The following is a 17,217-nucleotide window of genomic DNA, read 5'->3' as shown; positions in this document are numbered from 1 at the left end:
CAATAGGTATTTAAGTAGGTTCACGGACTCCCAGACCGCATGTTTGTTCTGCGGTCTGGAGGAGTCCGTGTTTCATATTTATATAGAGTGTGAGAGGTTGCAGCCCCTCTTTCATTATTTGAAGGGGCTGCTCCTCAAGTTTTGGTTGCACTTCAGTCCCACGCTCTTGATCTACGGTCACCCGGTGCGGAGGGGAGCGGGCAGGTCGGAGGACCTCCTCGTGGGTCTGCTCCTGGGCCTGGCGAAGAAGGCCATTAATTGGTCCAGGCAGCGGGCGGTCGAGGGGGTCGTCCGGCCGGATTGCCTCCCTCTCTTCCGTGGCCATGTTCGCGCCCGGGTGGCCCTAGAGCTGGAGCACGCGGTGTCCGCCAGCGCGCTAGATCACTTTCGTGACCGGTGGGCGCCGCGGGGACTGGAGTGCATAATTGGGCTGGAGAACCAAATTTTAATTTGATTATTAAGGTTTATTTGAAGTTTTATTGGTTTATTACAGTTTGATTGGTTTATTTACAGTTTTAATGGTTTATTTACAGTTTTTTATCTGTCTAAATTTATGGTTTTACCAAAAGAGGATCAGAGCTTTGAAAGTAAGTTTTGCTGATTACTTACTAGCAACCTCGTTGTCGAGTCCTTTGACCTCTCTTACAAATGTTTTGTTTAAAATGTCCTGAACTTAAAATACATAGTTCGTTATACCTTTGTACTTGCAATACAGTCACCTTAGGAATTCAGATGAATTTGTGACAAAATTAGAGATTTGTTTGTTTATTGCAGGTGGTTGTGTACTTAATGTAATATCCAGAGATCAGGTGGTCCAGGGTGAGTCTGCACTGTCAGCGAGTAAGGAAGATGGAAATTCTACCCCATGTGTGCAGAGGGTGATGGTTGTGGAGTCCTTGGGCTGAAAATTCAGTAGGGTTAGCGCCCATTTTGCGGCGCTAGAGGGCCTAGCGCCGCAATGATAGCCGTTTCTGAAATTCACTTCGGCGCTGCCATCGGCGTTAGCCGGTTGCGCTGCGCCGGCACCGATGACGTCATCGGTGTGCGCAGCATCCCGGTTGCCGTGGCAACGCGCCCGAACGCCGAAATTCAGTTGCGGCCGCCTCGCCCGTGGCAGCCGCAACTAAGACTCTGGCAACCGAGTCTTACACAAGTTAGCGCCGGCGCATTAAGGTCGCGTGGTGGCCGGCCGCTTTCCCGCCGGCCGCCTGCCCGCACCTCCCTCCCCGGACTCCTCCACCCCCCCCCCGCGGAACAGATGCGTCTGGCCTGCAAGCCCGGCACTTGTCCGAGGTGCCGGGCTCATTTTTGAAAAAATCAAACGGCCAGCGATCGGGTGAAGGCAGCGTCTCCTTAACGGGAGGAGGAGGCCTGCACTTCCCCAGCCTGCCGCACCGCATCGGGTGCCGCAGCGCCGGATTAGTGCCGCAATGCGGCACTCAGCGCCCATTGGGAGGCACTCATGCCCGCCAGTAGCGCCGGCAGCCGTCTGGGCGCGGCGCTACTGAATTTTTGGCGCGCGCAAGGGAATTAGCGCCGGCGCTAAATTTCCGGTGCTAAAGCCCTGGCGTGGCGTCAACTCAATTTCTAGGCCCTTGTTTTACTCTCATTATGTTCTGCGTTTACATATAATCCAGTATATATTTGTAACCGGGTTGGGTTTACATCCTGTGAATCTAAGGTGCAACCAATCATGTTTATGGATCTTAACCGCCAGTGTGAAATGCACCATCCGGCTAATTCACAGGATTTGATGGTAAAGCTGGATCATCTGCTCGTGGTTTAATAGCAGGGTGTCTGGCAGTTTATTATAAAAGGGAAAGAAAGAGCTTGCATTTATATAGCGCCTTTCACAACCTTCTAGTTTGGTAACAATTGCAAACTTGGGATACGGTTCCCCCATTCCAAATCCAGGTCACTTATCTATCTGTATAGTGAAAAACTGACTCCAGCTCTAATCTCTGGCACTCACCACATTTCACTGCTTCCCAACCCAAGAATGTCTCTTTTATAACAACTCTCCGCCTATTACCTTTTTAAAATAATTAAAATGTATTCTGGGAATAAGGGCATCGCTAGCAAGGCTGGCTTTTATTGCCCGTCCCTACTTTGTCTGTGAAGGTGGTGGTGAGCCTTCTTCTTGAACCGCTACAGTCCGTGTGGTGAAGGTTCTCCCAACAGCGGTTAGATAGTGAGATCCAGAATTTTAACCCAGTGACGATGAAGGAACCACTATTCCTTCGTAGTTTGCTTGAAGGTCAGAATAGATATACTGCATCTATATGGCACAGAAAGTGCCTCTAAAATGTCTGTTGGTAGAACACAATTTCCCTGCTGTAACATAAATGCAGCGGAGGCCAGAAGATCTCTGGTGATTTCGAGAACAGCAAGGTCAGGATTTGACCTGTGCCCTACTCTCACTGCCAAGTGTAGTGTAGAGTAGCAATTAAATGGAATACATACTCCTTAAAACAAATGTACAATTAACCAGCAAAAAAAGGTCATGATCCAAATCCTAAATACAGGATTCATGTGTAGCTTTTTACACTGGTGAATGTGTGTCCCACTAGCACATATCCAAACACCCTTCTTACCAATACTCCCTGCCCAAGAGGGTGGAAGTCAACCCCAAAGAAACATTTGCTTAATCTTGAAATTGCAAATGATTATTAGTTAATGCAGTGTGTGCTGGTGATAGGCAGTGTCTAGACTTCCAGTGGCCATTGTGTAACGAGCTGGTTTCCATTCCTTGCCCTGGCAGAAAGAAGTTGAATCAGATGCTGAGCAGTTCTTAGCCCAGAAGGTTAGCCCATATTGATGGAAGCAGTGTCTTATTTATCATTTATTACATTCTGCTGTGCTATTATTTATTTTGTGCTTTAGCCAACAATGTCCTGCATCCTGAAAATTTTAGCCTAAACTTGCTTTGCCAACCTGATGCAGATGGCATGTGGAGAGACTGGGATTGTCCTGCTTAGAGCAGAGAATGTCAAGGGGTGTTCCAAATTATAGGGGGGGTTCTGATTAAGAGTAAAGAAGGAGTGGTTTTCAGTGGTGGATTGGTAACTAGAGGACACAGATTTACAATAATTGCCAAGGAACCAGCGCACAGTTGGAGATTTCCCTCCCCCCCTTCAATTATATAAAAAAGGTGAGTTGTTACAAGCTGGAATGCACTGCTTGAAAGGGTAGTGGCAATAGAGCCAATATTGACTCAAGGGAATTTGATATATACACCTGAGACAGGAAAAAAATGACACTAGGTTGAAAGTGCAACTAATTGGATAGTCAGCACAGGTATGATGGGTTGAATGGCCTCCTTCTGTGATGCATGTTTGTATAATGTGGGTGAATAGGACACCACACATTCATGATATGGTGTTGTCAAGAGCCCACCTAACAGAACATCATCACTGGTCAAATACAGTTATCTGAATTCCCATGGTTGTCAGCCAAGACAATGTCCAAATTAGAGGCTCGAGTAATCTTGCATTTTGTGAAATACTAAGACCCTCAATTCTCCTCTTTGGAGATGTAGCCACAGACCTCTTGTCAGGCCAAATGAGGCATGGGGGGGGAGAAAAAAGGTAGGTTAGAATCCAGCCACAAGTTACAAGAAACTCTCGATTTACCGGCACCTAAATAACCAGAAATCTCAGTTAACCGGCAAAATTCAGGAGTAGGTTCAGGTAAGTTTTACTTCATATTACTAGCCGTTCCTCAATCTGTGGCTGTGCAATCGGGGTTCCTGCATATGTTGCTTAGCAACAGGGAAGCCTGGATTTGTTGCTGTGTACGGAGCTCTCGTTCCTTTTAACTATACCTCTCTCTAATCCGGACTTTTCGATAAACCGGCACTATGCCGGTCCCGTCAGTGCCAGATAAGAAAAATAGTTTCCTGTAAACAGCTAGATGTTCTGCTGTGAATATCTCCAAGCTTGGTGACAAAGTTACTAGATCCACTATTCAATTGGCACAAGGAAAGACAAACCACTCCAGTGCTGAATAGCTTTTATTTTCATCGACAGCAGTTAAAGAAGAAAAATCAGATCAAGAATGAACCACATCCAAAGTCAACATTCACCTCAAGTCTTAGTCACACTTCATAGTGAAGTTGGAGGTCCTACAACATTATGTTGAGATTCAATTGAATGCAGAGGGATAGGGAATCATTCCCCTAACGTGTGCTTGTCAAACAGGTACTCTCCCATGCCATTCTCAGGGGCTCCCAGTCTCTTCAAGTTGGTGATGTGATCTCCAAGCTTCTTGATCATCTTCACTTGTTCATGCAAGTAGTGGGTCTCCAGGAAATCACACAACTGGAAAAAAAAAGAGAAACCAGTCAGTACAGACAACAGATCAAGGATAACACTGAGGAATTGTTCCGCATCTTCTCCTGGACTGGATGGTTGGTACAAGTTGTGCACTTGGTGGATTTTGCCCCAGGTTAGATTACTGCACAGGTGTCAGATTCAATACTTTAGAATTGGATTGCAGAACTCCTTCAGATACTATAGTGCTCCCAGGCCAAAATTAATGATAAGTCTACAGTATGATCTGGAACCTACATAAAAAAGGGCTTGTTCAAAGCTCTGCAATGGACAAACAGTCTACTGGATATGGAGATCATTCCAATAGTTGCATTAAATGGCAGGTAAATGCCTCAGCCATCACCCTCAACACATCTGAAGATTCATAGTTGGAACTTACATGAGGGTCTGTCCTCTCAGTGGACAGTTTGTGCAGATCCAGCAGACTCTGGTTGACATTCTTCTCCATCTGCAGAGCTCTCTGCATCGCTTCCAGACCATTGCTCCACTCATCCTGCTCTGGTTTCTGGAATAAAAAGGACAGAAGTTACTTTTGAGAAAGTTCTACCTCAATGAAGGAAATTAAAGGCTGCAACAACCTCAAGGGTTTCTGCCCAAGGCAATGGAGTCTGTGCGAGGCAGTGGATGACATGGAGAGGCAACAGCACATTATTACCTTGAAATGAATACCACCTCCCACCATCTCCAAGTGAATCAATGAAGACTGAATCTCCTCATGGAAGATGGGACTTCAAAAGAGAAATACTGAATGAACAGTGGATTCTGGTATCAAGTCTCCTTGGAAGATTGGATTGCTGTCTTATGCTTGAAATGTAAAAGGTTTTTCCTTTCTTTCCCACCCCCAGCCCAACCCCAAAAGTAGTTCACAAGTTAAAGAAGCTCATCCTTTTTCTGAAAAGATACCTTGATGTCGGCCAGGACAATACGCCCCCCACGCCGATTCTGGAATTTCATCAGTTTCTCAGCGTGCTCACGTTCCTCATGTGACTGCTCCTTGAAGAACTCAGCAAAGTGACGCAGGGCAACATCATCCCAAAGTAATAGGACTGTGGAGAGAAAGAAAGATTTCACCTGTGTGCAATTCAGAATGATCACTTGGCAGACTGGTTATTGGGCAATGCCTTATTTTGTTGAAATATCATTTTCAACTAGTTATTAATGTTTGTTCATTGAACAGTCGGTCTCTCTTCTCACATTAGAAACCACACAACTAAATTGGCAAAAAAGGAGGCTCCATCAGCAGGAAAGACTGGGGGAGGGAAATAAAGGCCAAGCTGGAGATCAGTGGAATTACTTCTACTCATTTGTTATGTAAAGTTAGTAAGGGTATGACTGCAAAACCAACAGATTCATGCTGCAAGATCAACTCACCGAAGGAAGGTTTTACCAACAGTACACCATCCTCAAGTCACTTCAACAGACGGACTAACCAGCACATGATTAATTGCAGCCACTAATTGCAACATTTGCACTAGTCAAATCCATTCTCTTCAACCTGTGACAAATACAGGACTAGAAAACAGCTTCTGTTTGAAGTTTAAGCCTTTTTAGATCATGCAACTAGGAAACAACTAGACATCTAGCTAGTTTATTATATAGACATCATTCAAATAGAGAGTAAAGTAGATAGATAACTCACCATGGAGAGATAAACATAGGAGGAATAGAGCTCCATGTTGATCTGCTTGTTGACAGCATCCTCACAGTCCTTGTGGTAGTTCTGACGCACTTGGGCGGCCATCTTAATTTCTATAGTGTGTCTGGATTTCAGCAAGTCCACCAACTAGACTTGCTCACTCAATCTAACTGCTGTGAAAGTGAGAACCAGCACATTTTAAACTCTTGGACAACCCCTCATTTGCAGAACAGATGATGAGTGACAGTTATTGGTAGCCAATCAGATAACTTCCATGCCTCAACAAAATCCACAAACTCATTCATCTATATATATAAAGCGATGCTTCTGTCCGTCTGTCTGTCTGTCCTTCTGTCTGTCTGTCCTTCTGTCTGTCTGTCATCGCCTGTGCGTCTGGGCGGCTATGCGCTCGAAAGTTACAGGGCGTAGCTACGCGTGCGTTACGTCGAAAGAAAGCTTACCTTTCCAAAACGGTTTTAAGCATATTTGCGTTTCGGCCGGGCTAAAATCGCGCCCGCGGTATCCGAAAAACCTTAACATTCCGCTCATTAGCATCTCATTATCCGCTCATTAGCGACAGAGTGACCTCGAGCTCGACCAATCGTACGCCGGGTTGCTGGCTTTTGCCGCCGGGCCAATCGGTGCGTGTGTGGGCGGGCCTTATCGTTCTGAATCGAGGTGAGTCGCCGCCATCTTGATTCCAAACTTTTTCTTTCTTCTTCCCGCTTTCTGCGTCTTTAAAAAAAACGTTGCTTTTAAAACACATATTGTTTTAAAAAAAAATGATTTAGAAAGTCATTAACTTATCTAATCTCATTAATTTTCCTACCTTTCCCCGTTTTTCCAGGTAGGCCTCGAAGCCTCGGCCTCTCCTCCGCACCCACGCCCGAGCTAGGCACCTCCCGGCCCCACTCGAAGGCTGGAGGGGCGGGCCTCAGCCCAGCGCCGCTACCTTACTAAAGGGTGCGCGCGCAGCAGGAGCAGCTCAGACGCGGCGTCTCTCTCTCTGGCTCGGCCGGGGGGCGGGGCTTGGTGAGCGTCAACGGTTACCCTGGCAACCGGGCCCGCCGGCCGTCTCGCGATCGGCGGTCTTGAAGCCAGCTCGGGAGGCCGGTGCTCGGAAGATCGCGCCTCCGGAGTTCGGTGCTTGGTTGGTGGTGGGGGGGGCCTCGGGGGGGCCAACCTCGGCAGTTTGGGGGTGGGGATCAGGGGGCTCGGGAGTTTGGGGGGACGGGGATCAGGGGGCTCGGGGACTCTCCCCCTTCCCCTCCCTCCCTCCTCTCCCCCCCCTCCTCTCTCCTCCTCCCCCCCTCCCCCCCGCCCCGCCCTCCCCCCCCGCCCTCCCCTCGACTCCGCCCTCCCCCTCCCCTCCTCGCCTCCCCTCCCTCCCCTCCCCCCAGTCGCTCTCTCTCTTCCCCCCAGTCGCTCTCTCTCTTCCCTCCAGTCGCTCTCTCTCTTCCCCCCAGTCGCTCTCTCTCTTCACCCCAGTCGCTCTCTCCCTTCCCCCCAGTCGCTCTCTCTCTCTCTTCCAACAACAACATGCCCTCGAAAAAGCCTCGGCACCGCCGGGCACTTCAGCTAGTTAATTAATAAAGTGAACATTGGGTCAGCCAATCAGAGCTTTGAAGTTAAATTTAGCTGATTACTTACGAGCAGCCTTTTTGTTATAGAGTCATAGTCACAGTTATACAGCACAGCAAGAGGCCCTTCGGCCCGTCTTGTCCGCACCGGCCATCAAGCCCTGTCTATTCTAATCCCATTTTCCAGCACTTGGTCTGTAGCCTTGTCTGCTATGGCGTTTCAAGTGCTCATCTTGTTGTTGTCGAGTCCATTGACCTCTTTTAAAAATATTTTGTTTAAAATGTCCTGAACTTAAAATACATAGTTATACCTTTGCACTTGCAATATAGTCACCTTAGGAATTCAGATAAATTTGTGACAAAATTAGAGATTTGTTTGTTTATTGTAGATGATTGTGAACTTAATGCAATATTCAGAGATCAGGTAGTCCAGGGTGAGTCTGCACTGTCAGCGAGTAAGGAAGATGGAAATTCTATACCAAGTTTGTCAGAAATCTACCCCATGATTGCAGAGAGTGATGGTTGTTGGGAAAGAAAGAAGAAAGAAAGACTTGCATTTCTATAGCGCCTTTCATGACCACAGGACGTCCCAAAGGACTTTACAGCCAATGAAGTACTTTTGAAGTGTAGTCACTGTTGTAATTTAGGAAATGCGGCAGCCAATTCTGCACAGCAAGCTCCCACAAACAGCAATGTGCTAATGACCAGATCATCTGCTTTTGTTATGTTGATTGAGGGATAAATATTGGCCAGGACAGCGGCGATAACTCCCCTGCTCTTCTTCGAATAGTGACATGTGATGTTTTACATCCACCCGAGAGAGCAGACAGGGCCTCGGTTTAATGTCTCATCCGAAAGACGGTACCTCTGACAGCGCAGCACTCCCTCAGCACCGGCATTGGAGTGTCAGCCTAGATTGTTGTGCTCAAGTCTCTGGAGTGGAACTTGAACCCACAGCGTTCTGATTCAGAGGCGAGAATGCTACCCACTGAGACACAGGTTGATTCTCATTACATTCTGCGTGCCATATAATCCAGTATATACCTGTAACGGGGTAGGGTTTACATCCTGTGAATCTGAGGAGCGACCTGTTTAGTTTATGGATCTTAACCGCCAGTGTGAAATGCACCATCCAGTGAATTCACAGGATTTCATGGTAAACCTGGATCATCTGCTAGTGGTTTAATAGCAGGATGTCTGGCAACAGGAGTGGGATAAAAGGGAAAGAAAGAACTTGCATTTATATAGCACCTTTCACAACCTAGTTTGGCAACAACTGCAAACTTGGGATATGGTTCCCCCATTCCAAATCCAGGTCACTTATCTATCTGCATAGTGAAAAACTGACTCCAGCTCTAATCTCTGGCACTCACCACATTTCACTGCTTGCCAACCCAAGAATGTCTCTTTTATACCAACTCTCTGCCTATTACCTTATTATTAAATAACATTCATTCTGGGAATAAGGGCATTGCTAGCAAGGCTGGCATTTATTGCCCGTCCCTACTTTGTCTGTGAAGGTGGTGGTGAGCCTTCTTCTTGAACCGCTACAGTCCATGCGGTGAAGGTTCTCCCAACAGCGGTTAGATAGGGAGCTCCAGGTTTTAACCCAGTGACGATGAAGGAACCACTATTCCTTCGTAGCTTGGCTAAAGGTCAGAATATATATACTGTATCGATATGGCACAAAAAAAGCTTCTAAACTGTTTGTTGGTAGAACCCAGTTTCCCTGCTGTAGTATAAATGCAGCGGAGGCCAGAAGATCTCTGTTGACTATGAGAACAGCAAGCTCAGATTTTGACCTGTACCCTACTCTCACTGCCAAGTGTAGTGTGTAGAGTAGCAATTAAATGGAATACATACTTAAAAAAAACAATTAGCCAGCAAATGTCACGATCCAAATCCTAGATTCATACGCGGCCTTTTACACTGGTGAATCTATGTCGCACTAGCACATATCCAGACACCCTTCTTACTCCCTGCCCACAAGGGTGAAAGGCAACCCCAGAGAAACATTTGCGTAAACTTGAAATTGCAAATGACTATTAGTTAATGCACTGTGTACTGGTGACAAAGTGTCTCGTCATCCAGTGGGCACTGTATAAAGTGTAAAGAGCTGGTTTCTATTCATTGCCCTGGCAGATACAAGTTGAATGAGAATGCTGAGCAATTCTTAGCCCAGAAGGTTGACACATATTGAAGTAAGCAGGTACTTGGTTATTATTTATTACATTCTGCTACACTATTATTTTTTTTGCTTTATAGACAACAATGTCCTGCACCCTAAACATTTTAGCCAAAACTTGCTTTACCAGCCTCACGCGTAGTACATGGTATGTGGAGAGAGTGGAGATGCGGGGTTTATTCTTCTTCGAGCAAAGATTGTCGAGGGATTTTCCGAACTATATGAAATTTTGATTTAGAATAATTAAGGAGGAGTGGTTTCCACTGGTGGGGTGTTAACTAGAGGACACAGATTTATAATAATTACCAAGGAACCAGAGCAAAAACAGAGCTTATTCCCCCTAAATTATATAAAAGTGAGTTGTTACAAGCTGGAATGAACTGCTTGCCAGAGTAGGGGGGGGGGGGGGGGGGGGGGGGTAGATTCAGTAGTGACTCAAGTGAATTAGATATATACTTAAAACAGGGAGGAAAAAAAAAAAGATAGGCTATGGGGAAAAGTAGGAGAGTGGGACTAATTCAATAGCCAGCACAGCTATGATAGGCTGACTGGCCTCTCTGATGCATGTTTCTATAAATGGGGGTGAAAAGGATGCTACACATTCATGACATGGAGTTATCAAATGCCCACCTAACAGAGCAACATCACTGGTCAAGAACAGGTACCTGAATTCCCATGGTTGTCAGCCAAGAGATTGTTCCAAGGAGAAACTCAAGCAATCTTGCATTTTGTGAAATACAAAAACCCTCAGGTCTCCAAGTTGGAGATGTAACCACAGACATCTGGTCAGGCCAAATGAGGCAGGGGGGAAAAAATGCAGCTGAAGTTCCTGCACAAGTTAAACAGCTCGGTCATCTGCTGCTGAGGCTATCACGAGCTGGGGGTCACAGACACCAGATCCACTACTCAATTTACACAAGGAAAGACAAACCACTCCAATGCTGAATAGCTTTTATTTTCCTTGACAGCACTTGGAGGGGAAAAAAGTCAGCTCAAGAATGAACCACATCCAAAGCCATCATTCACCTCAAGTCTCAGTCACACTTCATAGTGAAGTTGGAGGTCCCTCATCAATATGAGATGAATTGAATGCTGAAGGATAGGGAATCATTCCCCTAATGTGAGCTTGTCAAACAGGTACTCTCCCATGCCATTCTCAGGGGCTCCCAGTCTCTTCAAGTTGGTGATGTGATCTCCAAGCTTCTTGATCATCTTCACTTGCTCATCCAAGTAGTGGGTCTCCAGGAAGTCACACAACTGGAAAAAGGAAAGAGAAACCAGTCAGTACAGACAACAGATCAAGGATAACACTGAGGAATTGCTCCACATCTTCTCCGGGACTGGATGGTTGGTACAAGTAGAGCATTTGGTGGATTATGCCCCAGGTGAGATTACTGCACAGGTGTCAAATTCAATACTTTAGAATTGTATTCTACAACTCCTTCAGATACTAGAGTGCCCCCAGGAGAGGTTTAATGATAAAGTCTACAGTATGATCTGGACCATTCATTAAAAAGGGCTTGTTGATATCTCTGCAATGGAGAAACAGTCTTACTGGATATGGAGATCTTTCCAATTTCAACCATCACCCTCAACACATCTGAAATTCATAGTTGGAACATTAGAAACTTACATGAGGGTCAGTGCTCACAGTGGAGAGTTTGTGCAGATCCAGCAGACTCTGGTTGACATTCTTCTCCATCTGCAGAGCTCTCTGCATCGCCTCCAGACTATTGCTCCACTCATCCTGCTCTGGTTTCTGGAAAAAAAACAAACCAGAATTTACTTGAGAATGTTCTACCTCAATGAAGGAAATTAAAGGCTGCAACAACCTCAAGAGTTCCTGCCCAAGGCATTCAATACAATGGAGTCTGTGCAAGACAGTGGATGACACAGGGAGATGCAGCAGCAAATCACTCATTACCTTGAAATGAATACCACCTCCCACCATCTGCAAGTGAATCAATGAAGATTTAATCTCCTTATGGAAGATGGGACTTCAAACCAGAAATACTGAATGAACAGTGGATTCTAGTATCAAGTCTGCTGGGAAGATTGGATGGTTGTCTTAAGCTTGAAATGCAAGCTCTTTCTTTCTCTTCCACTCTCCATTTCCCACCTGAATCCCAAAAGTAGTTCAAAAGTCAAAGAAGCTCATCCTGTTTCTGAAAAGATACCTTGATGTCCTCCAGGACAATACGCCCCCCACGTCGATTCTGGAATTTCATCAGTTTCTCAGCATGCTCACGTTCCTCATGTGACTGCTCCTTAAAGAACTCGGCAAAGTGACGCAGGGCAACATCATCCCGGTCAAAGTAATAGGACTGCAAAGAGAAAGGAAGTTAGGCCAGGCTAAAGTTTCACCCGCATGCAATTCAAAATTATTTCTGATCAGACTGGTTATTGTGCAATGCCTTATTTAGAAGAAATATCATTTTCAACTAGTTATTAAATGTTTGTTCATTGAACAGTCGGTCTCTTCACATTAGAAACAGCACAACTAAACTAGCTAATAGGAGGATCTATCAGCAGGAAAGATTGGGGGTGGGGGTAGAAATAAAGACCAAGCTGGAGACCAGAGGTCAGTGGAACTACTTCTACTCATTTCTTGTGGAAAGTTAGTAAAGGAAGAACTGCAAATCCAACAATTTCCCACTCAAATCATGTCATTAAGGAAGGTTTTACCAACAGTACACCATCCTCAACTCACTTCAACAGAAGGCATGAAGGCCTAACCAGCATTTGATTAATTGCAGTCACTTAATTGAAATATTTGCACTACAGTCAAATCCATACTCTTCAACTGGTGACCAATTCAAGACAAGAAAACAGCTCCCATTTGACATTTAAGCCCTTTTAGGTCATGCAACTAAAACAACTAGATATCTAACTAGTTTATTACATAGAAATCATTCAAATAAAGTAGATAGATAACTCACCATGGAGAGATAAGCATAGGAGGAATAGAGCTCCATGTTGATCTGCTTGTTGACAGCATCCTCACAGTCCTTGTGGTAGTTCTGACGCACTTGGGAGGCCATCTTAATTTCTATAGTGTGTCTGGATTTCAGCAAATCTACCACCTAAAGTTGCTCACTCAGTCTAACTGCTGTGAAAGTGAGAACCGGCACATTTTAAACACTTGGACAACCCCTCATTTGCATAACAGATGATGAATGACAGTTATTGGTAGCCAATCAGATCACTTCCATGCCTCAACAAAATCCACAAACTCATTAATTAATAAATAAAGTGAGCATTGGGTGAGCCAATCAGAGCTTTGAAAGTAAGTTTTGCTGATTACTTACTAGCAACCTCGTTGTCGAGTCCTTTGACCTCTCTTACAAATGTTTTGTTTAAATGTCCTGAACTTAAAATACATAGGCCTAGAAATTCAGTCTAGCCACTTTTGGGGCGGTAAAGTCGGGCGGGCGATAAAGTTAGCGCCCGCCGGAAAGTGGAGGCCACTTCGCCGAAATTCAGTAGCTTTGGCCAAGGAGTTTGGGCGAGCGCTGAAACTGGCATTGCATTCCTATCTTTAGGCGCTAAGCCGGCGGTGCGGACTGATAACGCCGAGGCCGGGCGCAGCGCAGGTGCGGTCATGTTTTGATTGACAGCAGACACCCTCACGCCGGCCAGCTCTTAAAGGGGGAAGGGTCGACTTTGTCTGCTGCCACGCCCTGGATAGTGGAGCCCTGCAGCTAGGCCTGAACACTGCTGGTGGACCCAAATAGCGCCTGAAGCCATGCAGAAGGCCCGTGAACGAGCGCAGCGCTTCTCAGAGCATGCTTTGAGGGTGCTGCTTAGGGGGTTGGAAAAGAACAGAGAGATCTTCTGCCCAGACAGTGGCAAGAAGGCTCCTAGGAGGCAGTACAGGAGAGCCTGGAGGGAAATCGCCCAGAGGGTGTCAGCCAACAGCGATGTCCCCAGGACTGGTGACCAATGCCGCAAGAAGTACAACGACCTCACTTGGTTGGTCAGGGTGAGTACCCTTTCCAGTGTCCTCCTCATCCTTGCATGTGCACCTCACATTATGGGCAAAGGGACCTCAAAGGCCTAATGGCCAGCCCTCCTCCCGCAGCTATGGCACTGGCATGATCATCAATAGCACTTTCTGCACTTCACACACTGGCCAAGCTATTTGACCATGGGAGGCAGTGCACACAACAACAGGGCACCACACTGGCCAAGCTATTCGACCATGGGAGGCAGTGCACACAACAACAGGGCACCACACTGTACTTAGAGGCCATCCTTTCTCTTGCAGGCCAAGCTGGCGCAGAATCTGAGGCGCCGGACTGTCACCGGGGGAGGCCGTGCCCAGTTCCAGGAGCTCAGTGACCTGGAGGAGCGCGTGGCTCGACTCATGCATGCCCGGGTGGTTGGCCCCGTTGATATTGGCGATGCCGACCCTGTGCTGGGCCCCAATGGTAAGGACATGACCGTTTGCACCTCTCTCGTTCCCCTTGCGCTTCAGATCTACATCCTTTGCCACTGTCCGACCAATGCGCATAATGCCACCAATCATGCCTCCCTCGCTGACGCCCTGTCCTCACTCTAAAGCTACTCTTGTGCCTTCCTGCTTTCAGCTGGTGAGGAGGAGGTCCCTGAAGCTGAGAGTGCCAGTCCCTCGGAAGAGGAGGACGACGAGGACCAAGAGGAAGGCGGCACATCGGGGGAACCCTCATCCGCGCCAGGGGATGGCAATGGAGGGGACACGTCTTGCCTGGAGGAGAGCCAGGGGGAAGTGTTGCAGGGGGGTGTAGCTCCTGGGCCCAGTGGCGTCCAGGCACGTGGGAAGGGTCGGGCAGCACGGCGGCCTTCTCCCCAGAGGGGGGAAGTGTTGCAGGGGAGGGCAGTTGCTGGGCCCAGTGGCGTCCAGGCACGCGGGAAGGGTCGGGCAGCTCGGCGGCCTTCTCCCCAGAGGGAGAGTCCGGCCTCCAGTCCGGAGACGGTCCTCGCCCAGGAGGTGCGCCTCCTTGATGAAATGTCCGCGGCCTCGGAGCGGCGCCACAACGAGTTCATGGGGGTTGTGGGACAGTTGCCTCAGGCCATTGAGTCCCTGGCTCATAGTGTGGCCGATTTCGGGGACTCACAGGCCAGGGGTGTCGACCAACTCGCGGCAGCACAGGACGCGAGTCGAGAGTTCATGAGTGGTGCCGTGCAGACACTGGCTGATCTGATGCGGGCACAGACCAGGGCAGTTCGGGCACTCACTTCTGCCACACTCGCTGTGTCACGGAAGCATCGCCAGGGCACCCGCCGCCCTGCTGCAGCACAGCGGTCTGGCCTTCACCAGATTGCTGCGCTTGCTGCAGTGCCAGCCCGGCCGAGTGCCAGTGTCTCTGGCGACCAGCGAGCGCCTGGCATCAGCCAGCTTGCCCCCATTGATGCAGCCGCCACTGCCACTCCCCCAGCCAAGCTGCGACGAGCTGCTGGAGAGACTGATGCTGCCCAGCCACAGCTGCAGCAGTCAGCAGCCGGCCCCTCCAGGGCCGGACCTCGTCTAGGCCGACCCCCAAGGGCATCTGCCGTCACGCATTGTGCCCCTCAGGAGCCTTCCCCCAGCCTTGGAACACCCACAGGGCCCAGGTTGAGGCGGAGCAACAGGTCGGGCAGGGGCCGGAGAAGCCTGCACAAGGACTCGCCCTGTCGGCACACCAAGTAGAGTGTGTTGCCAACTGTTTTTTTATATGGGGGTGTTTGTGTTCTGTATGGGGGGTGGGCTTATTTTGCTAACGCCGAAGATGAAGGCAACTGTTTTTTTATATGGGGGTGTTTGTGTTCTGTATGGGGGGGGCTTATTTTGCTAACGCCGAAGATGAAGGCAACTGTTTTTTTATATGGGGGTGTTTGTGTTCTGTATGGGGGGGTTTGTCTTGGTTAGGCCGAGGATGAAGGCCAATTGGATGGACAAGTTTTGTTATTCCTCCCCAGGTTGTGGGAGTGAGATATGTTTTTGACTGTTTTTTGGGGGTGTTGTCTGTTTTCCTGTTTCATGTGGGAAGGGCCCTGAGTTTGTTAAATAAAGCTTTTTATTTATTCAGCTTGTCCAGGTGTCATGTTTCAAGTGGTTGTTGCGTTAACCGGCTGAGGGCTTGCGGAGCGGCTGCATTCAGGTGCGTTCATTGCCACAAGCCATTCCCTGACAGGGGGCCTAGAAGTGTTGTTCAATAAGCCGCCGGCGGACGGCCCTTGGACCTTGTGGCTCCCTCCTGGGCTGGTACTCCTCCTCCTCCTCCTCCTCCTCATGGTCCTCCTGCTCGTCCTCCTGAGGTGGTGGTCCAACGTGAGGTGGCAGTGCCTGAGTCCTGCGGATAGCCAGGTTGTGCAGCATGCAGCAAACGACGATGAACTGGGAGACTCTATCCGGCGAATACTGTAGAGATCCGCCGGATCGATCCAGGCAGCGGAACCGTTGCTTGAGGAGGCCAATCGTTTGCTCTATGATGTTCCTTGTGGCTTGATGGCTTTCGTTGTATGCCTCCTCCGCAGGGGTCCTGGGCGCGCGGAGCGGGGTCATGAGCCATGTACACAAAGGGTAGCCCTTGTCCCCAGTAAGCCATCCCCTTGGTGGAGGCTGTGCCTCGAACATGTCAGCCACAGTAGTCTGGCGCAGGATAAATGCATCGTGGCTGCTTCCTGGAAAGCGGGCATTGACAGCTAGGATGCGCTGCCTGTGGTCACACACCAGCTGTACATTGAGGGAATGGTAGCCCTTCCGGTTGCGGTAATCCTCGGCATTGCCGATAGGTGCCCGCATAGCCACATGCGTGCAGTCAATGGCGCCCTGCACCATGGGGAAGTCGGCGATCCTGGCAAATCTGACTGCACGCTGCTCCTGCCTCTCTAGGGTCATGGGGAAGGAGATGAATTGGTGTCTCCTTGCAAAAAGGGCATCGGTGACCTGCCGGATGCAGCGATGCACGGCGAACTGGGAGATGTTCGCTATGTCCCCAGCAGCGGCTTGGAATGAGCCGCTTGCACAAAAGTTCAGAGCCACCATGACCTTCACTTCCACCGACAGAGACGTCCTGCACATCAGCTGTGGACGCAGATCTCTGTGAAGCAGCTGGCAGATCTCTGCAACCACCTCCCTTCTGAAGCGCAGCCTCTTAACACAATGCGCGGCAGTCATGGTGAGATAGGACACCTGCTGCCGGTATTCCCTGAGTGGGTAAGGCCTATGTTGCCGACGCCTGATGGCCCCTCTGCGTCTAGGCATGGCTGGCCCTCTCACACAGCGTCTGCGAGCCCTTCGCACATAATGCTGGAACTGAGGGTTGGAACCCCATGCAGCCCCCATAATAAACTTGCAAACAGTGAAATCACAATGAGTGAAATTTCCAAGCTCTGGCCAGAAGCCAAAAATACCTCTCCTATATTGTCCCAAATCAGGAAGGTCTGTTCCTTGGTCTCTGTCCAGAAATCCAAAGCACTAAAGTCATTACAGCAAAATGGCTGGCCTTTATAGTTCAGTCTAAG

The 17,217-nt window shown here is 48.5% G+C and overlaps 2 protein-coding genes across 2 annotated transcripts; both read right to left on the bottom strand.

Annotated features, from left to right (window-relative positions):
- Positions 1-3,546: 3,546 nt before the first annotated feature.
- On the bottom strand, positions 3,547-6,151 carry LOC147099578 (ferritin, higher subunit-like). The gene is made up of 4 exons (XM_085969326.1): positions 5,967-6,151; positions 5,235-5,377; positions 4,711-4,836; positions 3,547-4,319 (listed from the first exon to the last, which is right to left on the bottom strand). Exons 1-4 carry the CDS (start codon positions 6,070-6,072, stop codon positions 4,170-4,172), a joined length of 525 nt encoding a protein of 174 aa, XP_085825452.1. The 5' UTR covers positions 6,073-6,151; the 3' UTR covers positions 3,547-4,169.
- Positions 6,152-10,666: 4,515 nt separating this feature from the next.
- On the bottom strand, positions 10,667-12,838 carry LOC147099577 (ferritin heavy chain, oocyte isoform-like). Its single transcript, XM_085969820.1, has 4 exons — positions 12,672-12,838; positions 11,910-12,056; positions 11,366-11,491; positions 10,667-10,989 (listed from the first exon to the last, which is right to left on the bottom strand). The coding sequence occupies exons 1-4, from the start codon at positions 12,771-12,773 to the stop codon at positions 10,840-10,842; spliced, it is 525 nt and encodes a 174-aa protein (XP_085825946.1). The 5' UTR covers positions 12,774-12,838; the 3' UTR covers positions 10,667-10,839.
- Positions 12,839-17,217: the final 4,379 nt, after the last annotated feature.

The sequence above is a fragment of the Somniosus microcephalus genome, chromosome 28 (genome assembly GCF_052327205.1).
Source record: "Somniosus microcephalus isolate GS21.2 chromosome 28, FLI_Smic_1.0, whole genome shotgun sequence".
Lineage (NCBI taxonomy): Eukaryota > Metazoa > Chordata > Chondrichthyes > Squaliformes > Somniosidae > Somniosus > Somniosus microcephalus.
This window is presented reverse-complemented; position numbering and strand designations above follow the sequence as displayed.

What these genes read in the sequence shown, in the direction of transcription:
- LOC147099577 (XM_085969820.1), bottom strand. Translation starts at nt 12,773, where the DNA reads ATGGCCTCCCAAGTGCGTCAGAACTACCACAAGGACTGTGAGGATGCT. An exon ending in CCTATGCTTATCTCTCCATG is followed by an intron (nt 12,057 to 12,671) that starts GTGAGTTATCTA and finishes TTCTCTTTGCAG; the next exon opens with TCCTATTACTTTGACCGGGA. An exon ending in TTGTCCTGGAGGACATCAAG is followed by an intron (nt 11,492 to 11,909) that starts GTATCTTTTCAG and finishes TTTTTTTTCCAG; the next exon opens with AAACCAGAGCAGGATGAGTG.
- LOC147099578 (XM_085969326.1), bottom strand. Translation starts at nt 6,072, where the DNA reads ATGGCCGCCCAAGTGCGTCAGAACTACCACAAGGACTGTGAGGATGCT. An exon ending in TGTTTATCTCTCCATGGTGA is followed by an intron (nt 5,378 to 5,966) that starts GTTATCTATCTA and finishes TTCTCTCCACAG; the next exon opens with TCCTATTACTTTGGGATGAT. An exon ending in CTGAGAGGACAGACCCTCAT is followed by an intron (nt 4,320 to 4,710) that starts GTAAGTTCCAAC and finishes TTTTTTTTCCAG; the next exon opens with TTGTGTGATTTCCTGGAGAC.